General features: G+C 36.7%; 1 protein-coding gene across 3 annotated transcripts in view; it reads right to left on the bottom strand.

Moving 5' to 3' along the window:
* cdh26.1 (cadherin 26, tandem duplicate 1) overlaps nt 1-1,773 on the bottom strand; it is a 26,244-nt gene extending 24,471 nt beyond the window's left edge. For all 3 annotated transcript variants that reach the window (XM_016484566.1, XM_016484565.1, XM_016484563.1), the window contains exon 1: nt 1,662-1,773. In XM_016484566.1, the coding sequence (XP_016340052.1) occupies nt 1,662-1,697 (36 nt within the window). In that variant the 5' untranslated portion in view covers nt 1,698-1,773. The remainder of the gene's footprint in view (nt 1-1,661) is intronic.
* Nucleotides 1,774-12,931: the final 11,158 nt, after the last annotated feature.

The raw sequence follows: 12,931 nt of genomic DNA on the forward strand, positions 1-12,931 counted from the left end.
CAAAACTTAATTTTTGATTAGTACTATGCATTGCTAAGAACTTCATTTGGACAACTTTAAAGGCGATTTCTCAATATTTTTATTTTTTTGCACCCTCAGATTCCAGATTTTCAAGTAGTTGTATCTCAGCCAGATATTGTCCTATCCTAACAAAACATACATCAATGGAAGCTTATTTATTCAGCTTTCAGATTATGTATAAATCAAAATTTCGAAAAATTGACCCTTATGACTGGTTTTGTGGGTTTTTTTGAGCTACGGGAATCCATGTTTTCATTGTTATACGGTAGGGGGCGCTATTACACACCTTCTGTACAGAATTTCCAAAACACAAGCGAAGAAGAAACCAAAACAACAGATGCTTCCACATGTAATCTAGCACGATCATCAGACATAAAACAGCATCAAAACTGTGTAACGTTATGGAATCAAATGTCGACCCATGAAGAGGTAGGGCCTAATAATGACTGTCAAGCTTTGGGGTGTTGGTTGACTTTATCTACGTTTTGATTATCATTCTTTCTTTATTTATTTGATTTTTTTTAATGAAAATTACCGACATTCAAGTGTTTATAAAAAAGAATGCATGAAGCTAGAATAAAATGTTTTTGTTTACAAGCAGATACCCTGCTCTTTCTTTTGATGTTTTGTATGTTCAGATATTCATATAACAAAATATACACAAATCAGTACCTAAATAGAGACATAGTAGTATACTTAAAGTATGATGTAAAGTTCACTTAAAAAAAATTATACTGCAGTATAAACTACTAAACTAGTAGTTTACTGAGATGAAATAGTGCACTTACAAGTATACTACTAGTACTGATATTTGTATACTTGCTACATAAAGTATACTTAAAAATATACTTGAACTTTACTTAAGTATACTTAATAAAATACACTTGAAGTATACTACTTTTTGGAAAGATTCCACGGATGTTAAATGTTCTTCGTGGAATCATCACAATGCCAATAACCTTTATTTCTAAAAGTGTAGAAGTCTTTAGAAGAAAAGCATGGTAGCTAACTCATAAATTAAAACCACTCAAAGTGAAACGGACACTGCACTAACTATGGAAAACAAAATGAAGCAAAATCACAGGTAAACAAATCACTTAAAAACGTTATCTGTCACTATAGAAATGTCAATTGATAAGAATAGCAAATGTGTTTCATAAACCATGGATTAATCTGTTCCACGTTTGACCATAATATAGTTCCTCCTCAACATACATATGACTCTTTGTACCTAGTGCACTCTATCTACTGCATGCTAAACCACGACACTCTTCCTTTGTGATCGCCAGTATTATATTTCCCACAGATCTGACGTACATCCTGAATTTCGGATTCATTTAATGTTTTATTTATACATAGAATTGTAGTATTTCTCTTAAATGTTGTTTAATTAACTTGATTCTGCATGTACAGATATGTCTGCACTCATACTTTTAGCATCACTTCTTATCATTCGCATATTATTTTTCTGGTTTATTGTGATTTCTAAATTTCTAAAAATAGACAATTTTCAACACTTTATCAAAAAGTGACTGGAGGATACAATACAGACTAAATTAGATTAAAGATCAGTCACCATTGTTAATAAAATGATTAACAATGACGATTAAAGTTGACTCATTGAATAAAAGGTTACTCACGGCAAGTAGAATCAGGAATAAAGTGCTCTTCGTCATTCTGCTGCGCTCCTGTTTGCAAGTGCTCTCCAAATGCACCTGTGGCTATCACCTTAACTGGGATTACATGTAAAACGAGACTGCATCACACACCTTTTTGTGCATCGATGTGGACGTGTGTGTTTGTGTGTGGGAATACAATGAGTCATCTATCAACACAAAAACCCTTCAGGGCAGCAGCCTGGGAGTGGCTACAAACAGCGAGTGAGCTTTCACCGCAGTTTTCCCTTCTGCTAAAAGAAGACAAACTGGCAGCTCGGCTTGCCATCTGTCAAGTGAAAATGAGCACTTTTGGCTGCTACCTATATGCAAACAATGCTCACTACAAGTCTGTTTCAAGCCTGGGCCTGTATTTACTAACACATTTATCTGAGGAGGACGTGAACTATGTCTCAAGGCGCATGCTATGTAGCACAAGAGTGTGATAGGATGTGAAAATTGGTCTGAAAATGGGCCTATTTCTTTTACATTTTCCTAGTAACCACCCATAACACCCTAACACACAGCAATGCTCTGGCAATCACCATCAACACCACTGTTGTGAGCTTGCATTTCACATTTCTTTTTTGTTTTTATATATGCTACTTCAGATTTTTTTTTGTAGGAATGCTCAACATAGGCTGAGTGGAAATGTGTTTTCATGTTTTTATCGCAGCTTTATCTTTATTTTGTCATTGTATGTTGTTAATTTTTCAGGGTATTTTAAGTGAGCCACTACATGAAAAGTATTTTGTAAAAACCCAATAGTTTAATCAAAAGTGAAAATTTGCTGAAAACGTACTCCTCCTCATCAATGATGTAGATGAGTTTGTTTTTTCGTCATAACAGATTTGGAGAAATGTAGCATTCCGTCACTGTCTCAGCAATGGATACTCTGCAGTGAATGGGTGCCGTCAGAATGAGAGTCCAAACAGCTGATAAAAACATCACAATAATCCACAAGTAATCCACACCACTCCAGTCCATCAGTTAATGTCTTATGAAGTGAAAAGCTGCTGTTTCAAAGAAAGAAATCCAACGTTAAAACATTTTTCACTGCAAACTGTTGTTTCCAGCTAATATACAAGTCGATACAAATCGAGAATATTGCTTTCTTTAGTGAAAAAGTCATCTTGTCTGAATGTCAGGGATTCATCACAGTCACTTCAGTCACCATCCAGGATAATTACCCGATCACAGTCACCTGAGTACAGGAGATGGTCTCGTATTTTGGCCAGAAACGACAGTTTAAAAGATTATTTTTTTTCCAAACATGTCTTCTCAAACATTAACTGATGGAGTGGAGTGGAGTGGTTTGGATTACTTGTGGATTATTGTGATGTTTTTATCAGCTGTTTAGACTCTCATTCTGACGGCACCCATTCACTGCAGAGCATCCATTGCTGAGACAGTGACGGAATGCTACATTTCTACAAATCTGATGAAGAATCAAACTTATCTACATCTTGGATGGCCTGAGGGTGAGTCATTTTTCAACAAATTTTCTTTATGGGGGAACTATTCCTTTAAAATAAAAAATAAAAATCGAGAGAAAAATGTTACTCTGCAGTTAGAAGTGTCCATGTCTATAGTATAAGACAGTGGTTCTCAACCAGGGGACCTCAGTAAACTTTTAAGAGGTCTTCAAGTTCACTTAAAAAGATTTAAAACAAAGACAAGCAATAAAATAAGCTAAACAAGTCAAACTTATTTTAATTCACCCCCTCAGTTTCCCCCCTTATAAATAATTATAAAAGTGTGATTTCTAATTCTAAAAAAGTCTAAATAAAATCCTTTAACTCCATGGACATTTCATACATTTTATTAATACTTATTTTTATGATAATTGTTCTAGTTATGCCAAGCGCTAAAATATATTATAAGTAAAATTGCATTCCAATAAATCACAAACAAGTGGAAAAGGGTCTTCAAATATTGTTGTGGACACGGAATAGCCTTGGAGACAAAAGGGGTTGGGGGAAAAATGGAAAAAGATACGCCTGTGTTTTCTGATCACATGGGTTTAATTGTTTTATATTTAGATTGTTTACAGGCTAGATATTTGTCAGTTAACTGCCTCATACCAGAAAAAAATTCACATGCACATTATCTGCGGTACTACAGTAATTATCTGTGTGCACACCTCAGCACTGACAAAAGATAATGAGCATGACTATTAAAAACTTGATTTTTATGGTTAGTACATACAGACACTGTGACACGTGTGTATTTTCTGTGAGGAACTTACCGGACGCTTTTGAGAAAGTGATGTACTCTTCTGAACTACATCCACTACCTGAATATGTAAAACAGCACTTTTAATTCATCTCACCATTCCAATACTGTGGGAAAATAATTCTGAAAATATTAGAAAAAATACACAAATATTATGTAATTGTATATTTAGAATACATAAAATTCTAGTTATGAAAATAGCCATATCAAGTAAAAGAGTAGGCAATTGTATTCCAAAAATCCACAGAATGTTATTGATCACAAACATATAATTTGAGATGTGATGGGTATAGCCCCAATTAAACCAACGTGATCTCATGATAATTCGTATGTATTTTACGTAACACGTGGATCTATAAAACGTACATTTACTTACGTTTTTACAGGCACTAAAACGTACAATACTGACGTATTTTCAGCATCTAAACGTACAAATAAAAATGTTATCCAGATAATTTTCCCGATCCAAACGACAGGTTTTACGGCATTTTAGCATTAATAAAAACGTACAAAAGTGTACGTTTTGTGCTTGTAAATGTTACGTATTAATACCTACGTATAAACATGAGACCAGGCTGATTAAACACACCTGATCACTAGAAACTTCCAGCCAAGTGTGCTTGGGGCAAGTTGGAGCTAAACTCTTCAGGATGTTGGCCCTCCAGGAGCAGGATTGGCTACTCAGCTTTAGATGATGTGATTCATGGTGTTTAACAGAGTAACATCCTCAGGCACTGCTTTTCTCCACATTACCTAATAACTCATCGACTTTTGCACTTATTAAAACGCTGCTAAAACTCTTACTCAGTTTAATAAAAAATGTATTTATAGCCAAATCATTGCAAAGCAGCTTTCCTTATGAATCCCACAGCGAAACAGCCAAAGACAACAGTGGAAAAACTCATAACCTGAGATGTTAAAGTAGATAGGAAGAAACATTGGGAAGAGCCCATCTCATCAGTCTGGCATCTCTACCGATTAAAGGTACATGTATTATTGTAATTATAATACTAATTAATTTGCCAGTCAAAATATGTAATGAATAATGGCATTCTGGAATATTTTGGTAAGATAGGATCAGTGACGGAGCCAGTGGCGAATCCAGGGTGGCACACTGTTAATTTATAAATGTTCAATAATAAGAGAATATTAACGTTGGTTGCAAGATACAGAAGAATAAGTTCAAAGTTGATCGCACATTGCACGAGATGCACATAATATTTGTCTCGCATCATTGTTAATGTACAATGACTTGAACCTCGGATGGAAAAGTGTGTATAGACATTTTTCAGTAATACATTTGTCTTTCTGTGGACTGAATAAAGTCTATGCTTCATTTAGAGAGATACATGTTTTTTTACAGCAAAAACTCATTGAAACCCAGCAAACTTTTTGCCTGTAAGGTGATTAGATTCGGTGATTAGATGTTGGACTTTTGCCTTGAACGTGATAACATGGCACTTTTCATCCAGTGTGCATCATATTTGAAGTAAGTGGTTTACTACTGGATTTAGGTTTCCTGAGCAACTTCTTCCAAAGTTGAGTAGCTATATAAATTAACATTAGATATTTTGCTTCATTACAGTTAATCAATCAGTAAGGGTGCTTCTGAAATTAGTGCTGTGGCCGTAATAATCTATTTTGGCATTTATTATTTCTGTCCCATCTATAGCTATGGTTATTATTACATGTCAAGCATTGTAATTTCGAGAGTGAATCTCGCATTTATATGTGGATTGATTTGCAACGTGCATGTGGCCACAGGTCCTCTTAGCAGCATGAAAAACGTCTCAGGTTACTTATGTAACCATGGTTCCCTGAGTAGGGAACGAGACACTGCGTCCAGAGACAAATGAGAGCGGAGCTTTTTCCCTTGGAAAAAACGCTTGCAGTGCACGCCGATTGCCCCCTCGGAGACATCGCGTGCGTGCTCTTCGCCCAAACAAATAACGCATAGATCGTGTGTGTCATCAGATGTTAAACAACGTCAACACGGATGCACACATCCTTAAACACTTTGCTAGTGCTCGCCATAATGAGATGAATAGAGATCGCTCTTACCACAGAAATGCACGCTTCAAACAAAACAGTCAATGAAGACGAAGAAGAGAATGATGTGTGCTCCCGGTGCCTATTTATACTATAGTCGCACTGGTAGTGACGTCATGGCTGTCGCCGGCCAACGAGTTGGTGTTTTTTCAATGTATGCTTCAGACACGGGTCACGACGAGGCGTTCCCCATAGCGACCCCTAGAGGACGCAGTTCGAAGTTCCCATGAAAGGGAACAATTTTAATTCATTCAAATTATGCCTGAATAATTTAGCCTAGAAAGTGCACCAACACCGCTCCCTTTATAACCACTCAAATCTGTCACTTTAGTGATCTACACAGTACACAACACAATGAATATCTTACATCTGGTCTACACTTTGTTTTAATGACGAGCATGCAAAACTCCACACTGAACAAAAAACTCAGGCGTTTTGAGCCATATTGAGTGGATTTTGACTTAAACACCTCTGATTGGCCATTGCATTCAAGAAATCAACAGGTATGTCTGTAATTGACTTTCTCTCCACTGTCGGAGACGGATGTTTCCAAACGTATCCTTTCCAATCATCCTACTACTTGTCCACTTGATCCAATCCCCACTGACCTCCTTCAGGCCATTTCTTCTTCAGTCATACCTTCGCTTACTCAAATTATCAACACCTCTCTTCACACTGGTACATTTCCCACAGCATTTAAGCAGGCTAGGGTAACCCCACTGCTTAAAAAACCCTCTCTAAATCAAGCACTTTTAGAAAACTACAGACCGGTATCCCTTCTTCCATTCATTGCAAAGACACTTGAGCGAGTTGTGTTCAACCAATTCTCCATGTTTCTCACACAGAACAACCTCCTGGACAACAACCAATCTGGCTAATTTGAAGTGTAAATCTATTGTCATAAGGTGGCAGCAGAAGCTGTGTGTTCGACTTGAAGCAGACCAATTGGTGTACAGGGCCGTAGCGGGGTTTGCGGAGCTCCGGTGCAGGTTGTACCAGTGGGCCCTGTTTGAAATTGTGTAAATAGCACAAATAAACAAATAAATCCATGTTTAAGTTTTTTCAAGTTTGTAGGTGTCCAGGTACAGAAACTGAATAATCAAATGTAAATAGCATTGCATAGTCTTCACTGTATAAATTAAATATAGATTAATTCTTGTTAAAACTACAAAAGTAATTCAGTCAAGAGCAGTGAGTGATTTTGTCTTTTTTTTTTCTGTAAATAGCACAAATAAATAAATAGAACAAAGATACAAATGAAACAATGTTTACGTTTTTTTTTCCAAGTTTGTAGGTGTCCAGGTACAGAAACCGAATAATGAAATGTAAAATAGCATTGCATAGTATTCACTGTATAAATGAAATATAGATTAATTCTTGTTAAAACTACAAAGTAATTCAGTAAAGAGCAGTGAGTGATTTTCTCCTATTTAATTTCTTGGATTAACATTAAGGACAGTGACAACACTGACAGCAGCTAGTAAATTAGGCGCGGCCACTTTAAGAGATAATACATCCAATATAATGACACACATTCCATTTCTTTCTTTCTCAACTGTTTACGTTCACTTAAGACATAACCGACCATTTTTTCGAGGATACTCGCAAAGACATGTATTGTGACAATTGTGTATGTATTTGTCGCTTCAAGAGCAAGAAGAGACAAAACTCAATTCGGTGTTTAAGGTCTGTAGACGCGGCTCTCTGCATGCACACTGTACGGACAAAACAGCGCGCAGGTGCTGAATTAACCTTTTCATGTCTTTTTGTGCTTGTATGTTTAAACTGGCGAGGTGTATTTGTTCATTCAGGCATGGGAGGAAACGAAGAAGAGCTCGGTTTGGTGTTTGCTCTCTGTGTGCGCACCGAACTCGGTGCGCGAACTCTCAGTTGAGTTTTTCCACGTTTTGTGTTTGAATGCTTTAAACTGTTTTGAATGTTTAAATTGGTAAGGCTTAAAACACTTGCAATTAATAAGCTTTCGTGACGACGCACAAGCCGTCTTTTTATGCTGGCCTCGGGCAGTCGGTTGAAATCACCAGGCCCCTACTTGGCAGGCCTTCCTGCATGCACTATCAAGCCTTTGCAACTGATCCAGAATGCAGCAGCGAGAGTGGTCTTCAATGAGCCTAAAAAAGCTCACGTTACTAAATCACTCTCACGGTCCTTTTCCTGGACTGTGCCCAGCTGGTGGGAGTTTTCTGAATTTTTATCTATTATTGTCCCTTCTTTTGACAATATTTTCATTTTGGGGGATTTCAACATACATGTTTGTTGCCCTTCAAAGCCCCTGGTTAGTGAGTTTTTACATTTATTAGAGTCATTTGATCTTTTACAGTGTGTTTCTGGTCCAACACATGAGCGTGGTCATACTCTTGACCTTGTATTATCTTTGGGGTTTTCAGTTAGTGGGTTGAAAATTGCAGACACTGTTTTCTCTGACCACAAGACTGTCTTTTTTAGCCCTACTTTCCCATGTAGTACTCAGATTATGAATGTTTCTTCTTCTATTGCTTCTCGTACTCTTACTCCTTGTACAGCTAGTAAATTTTCAGCAGCCTTTGGAGTTTCTCCTTTAATTAGCTTGATTGAGTCTCCCTCTCCTTGTATTGGACCTGAACAAAGAGGCTCAAAATCACTCTCACGGACCTTTTCCTGGACTGTGCCCAGCTGGTGGAATGACCTCCCAATCTCAATTCGAACAGCTGAGTCTTTAGCCATTTTCAAAAAACATCTAAAGACACATCTTTTTCGCCAGCATCTGACCAACTAATACTAGCATTTACCTATTCTATTCCATTCTATTATTTAAAAAAAAAATTTAAAAAAAAAAAAACTCTAGTTACGTGTACTGTGCTAGACTAACGGAGACTTGTCATGGCACATGTATACTGTTGTTGTTCTCTCGTTGGTCTGATTGCTTCTATTGTTCTCATTTGTAAGTCGCTTTGGATAAAAGCGTCTGCTAAATTATTAAATGTAAATGTAATGTAAATTGGCTACATTGATCAACACTGCAAAAACATGTTGTAGATACCTCTGTACAGAAACCTCTGATGCTCTCCAGAGTGCTAACACAAATACAGTACACACTATAGAGCGTATGCTGAATCTGTTTCGCCTAAGCTAATGGTGCTTTTCGGTCATGTTTCGATTGAAGGTGCGCCACACATGCGAGCATGACAAAACTTTTTTTTTATGTTACTAGTTGCTATATCAACCATATAAATAGAAGAAAAATGTGCCAAAACACACAAACACAAAAAAAAACCTTTGAAAGATATCACTGAAGACTTTCTTACTGGAGTTACATGTTTTTCTCAGTTTTTAGTAGTTCTTAATTTGAAATTGTTCCAATCTGTAATTTAGCAGATCAGATCACAGGTGTTACAACATGCCCAGCTATCAGAGCTGTTATTCCATGGAGTCTTATGAATTATGAAATAACTTTTATGAATTATGTTGGGAAACCATGAGAAAGAGGTGAATAAAGACTGAGAGAAAGAACTTCAATAATCAGAAATTATTATTTCAAGAAATTTTAAGCATTCTTACTGGCTCTTGTTCTGCGAGAGCTGTGTTTTTCTGAGTGTCTCTAAATGTGTTTCTTCATTTATTTGCTCACATTGTTTTTAACTATGCCGTACAGTTGTGTTTGGTCATGTTATAACGTGACCCATGTTATAATGTAACCCTCACATGTTACAACCTGCTACAACGTGTCCATATGGGGCATGTTGTCACATTTCACTTCCATTCTTTCAGGGTAAATAAAAAAGTGTATACAAACAAGACCACATATTTATACTAGACATGTGAAATTAATGTGTAAAAACACATATAAATTCTCTAAACCCCAAATGAATTTACACACAAAAAAATGAGAGAACGCTAAAGGTTGTGCCGAAGAAAAGAAGATATTTTAAAGAATGTTGGTAAGAAAACATTTGCTGGTAGCCATTGACTTCCCTAGTAAGGAAAAAGTTATATTATGGAAGTCAATGGCTACCAGCAAATGTTTGAATAAGTCTATACAGTGTATACATATGGAAACTGTACTGTAAGTGACTTAATGGCCCACCTTCCCAAAAGAACTAAGAGATCATTGTCTGGAGCACAAACAGTGTGAGTGGGAATATTGTGCCAAAGCTTAATGCTGAGGATTAGGGTTCTGTTCTTTTCATATCCCCATAAAAGAGCAAAGCTTGCCTTAGCAAACACCACAAATTTAAAACACAAAATCCCTTAATAACTCGACCAACTGAATAAATAAACAGCCTGACAATGATAGAGTAGATGTATACCAGGATAAATGGATGAGTCTTCTGTCTTGACAGAAACAGGGAAATCCCATCAGGAAGACTATTTTGTAGCGTCTGCGTAGAATCATGCATGATCTTTGGGGTTTTATGGCTTAAGAGACCCTTTCTAAATATTTATTATTAATCATAACGAGTTATAATTAGTCATAAATATTTCCATTTTGAGCTGATTTACTACAATTTCAAAGATTACGAGCCATAAAAAAACTTCGGCTCCCTCTTGATACTGAAGGACTAGACCATTAAAGGAATTAAAAATTACAGTTCTGTCATTATTTACTCACCCTCATGGCATTACAAACCTCTGTAGGGCTTTCTTTCTTCTAAAGAAGGTATTTTGAAAAATACAATGAAAGTCAATGGGGTCCAATGTTGTTTGGACTGAATCTTCTTTGAAGAGTCCAAAGTTCACTACATTGTAGACCAAAGTGCAGTAGGCTACAATAAAAACAGATGAAACATACCAAACAAACTTGAAATGAACGAGTTAGGTATATGTTCCTTTATAAGGTTTATCCAACTGATATGGAACTAAACACTTGAACCATTTTCTGTCACTTGATGTTAATAACAAGCCTGCCTTTACACGCACAGCACCAGGCTGCTCGACAACATCTTACACGACCTTTATTCTGAATACACACTTACAAACAATGCCCTAACCAAACGTTACCATAGATTAGCAGTCTCCTGTAACTGCAGCGTCATTCAAGACGAATATGAATTATACAAACTGTCACTCCCTGGAAGGGGAAGAAACCTTGACTTTTGCCTTCTTGGTGATATTTCAAGTATTTTTCACTCTGAAAACCATGACTTTAGCATATACTTTAGCACATTTTGATATAATGTAGGCTAACATACTTTAAAATATATAAGAACCACCTTAATTTAATGTTTTTGTATTATATATTTAATATATTTACTTGCGTTTAATAATTACATTAAAATGTTTTACAGTTTAAATTAATTTTTAAATGCAATTAGCTAAGTGTTTTGTTTGCCTATTTAAGCAGTAAGTACATATTTATATATAATTTCATAATTCTTCTGTATTTGAAATATGATCAAAGACAGTAATGTACTGACGAGCATTTATGGCGAAGTAAAATAGAACTTATTTAAATTTGGCTACATTGATCCAAAGGCCAAAATATTTAATTTAATTTTCCAAATTAATCGCTTCCAAATTTAGTGTCAGCAGCCACCACAATTTCCAGTAAAGGGCATAAATGGAAATTGTGAAAAAAATTAAGCACAAAATTTAATGAGGAAGTGTTACATGGCAGGACAAATCAATATTGATACGACTGATACGATTTGAACTTCACAATAAAGGTTTTTTTAGAGCTTCTGGAATTTATTAGTCAATTCTAACATGTTATTTTTAATAGGATATACAGTAATATACGAAAACATAAAACTGTTGTTTATTATAGTTAATATGTGTAATTATGTACTCTCTCTCTCTCTCTCTCTCTCTCTATATATATATATAATTTACTATAATAATATTATTATAATATATTATAATATCATAATATGCTATATATTTATCTATATTAATTCCTTATAATAAAAAAGGTGTGACAGGTGTTTTAGTTTTTTTTTTTTAAGAACATTGTTAGCATACAGTATTTCAGACATGGCTAACATGTTTTACCATGTTGCTAACATTAATTAGTATCTTGCTGCTAGCCTAAATTAACACTATGTTAACATGTTGCTTGTATACTTTAACATGTTTTTAGCATGAATCAGCATGTTTCTAACATGTTTAGTATGCTGTCAGAACATTTATCATGTTGCTAACATGAATTCTCATGTTTCTAACATGTTTTAATATGTTGCTAGTATTTTGTGTAGGTTTGTACATGGCTAATATGATTATAGCACATTGCTAGCATTAATTAGCATGCTGCTAACATGTTTCTAGAGAGAGAGAGAGAGAGAGCAGATGAGAGAGAAGCCCTAGCTTTGCTTTGTCCCGTCCGAGCCTTGAGATGCTACGTAGACCGGACACAAAGCTTTAGGACCTCAGACCAGCTCTTTGTCTGTTACGGAGGCCGGCAGAAGGGGAATGCCATCTCTAAGCAGAGGATGGCCCACTGGATATCGGATGCTATCACCCTGGCTTATCAGGCACAGGGTGTGCCCTGCCCGTTCAGGATGAGAGCTCACTCTACTAGAAGTGTTGCATCCTCTTGGGCGCTGGCTCGTGGTGCCTCGCTGACAGATATTTGTAGAGCTGCGGGCTGGGCGACCCCTAACACGTCCGCTAGATTCTATAGCCTCCGTGTGGAGCCAGAATCCTCCTGTGTTCTCACTTCAAACGGGTAGAAGCACTGAGAGGCCCCAGTTAGTTTCGGCTTGCTAAAACCGCTCCAGAGAGTCCGTACTGTAGACCCTGTCAAGCTCCTCCATCCCCTCGGCAGCCAGACGTGGCGAAGCTTGGTAGGGATCCCAATTCATCGGTCACCGCGCTGCTGTGTCACCAGCTCGGCTCCTCAGCGAAAACCTGGGCTGCGTTCAGCCCCGACAAAAACTGTGCAAAACGTTTTTTTAAACGGAAACGGTGGTTGAACACCCTGTTCTGATGACGCAAGAGTTGCAACTATGGCAGCTGAGAAGGCCATTCTTTGTGTTCTT

This window comes from Sinocyclocheilus anshuiensis, unplaced genomic scaffold (assembly GCF_001515605.1).
Source record: "Sinocyclocheilus anshuiensis isolate Anshui unplaced genomic scaffold, SAMN03320099.WGS_v1.1 scaffold1857, whole genome shotgun sequence".
Classification (NCBI taxonomy): domain Eukaryota; kingdom Metazoa; phylum Chordata; class Actinopteri; order Cypriniformes; family Cyprinidae; genus Sinocyclocheilus; species Sinocyclocheilus anshuiensis.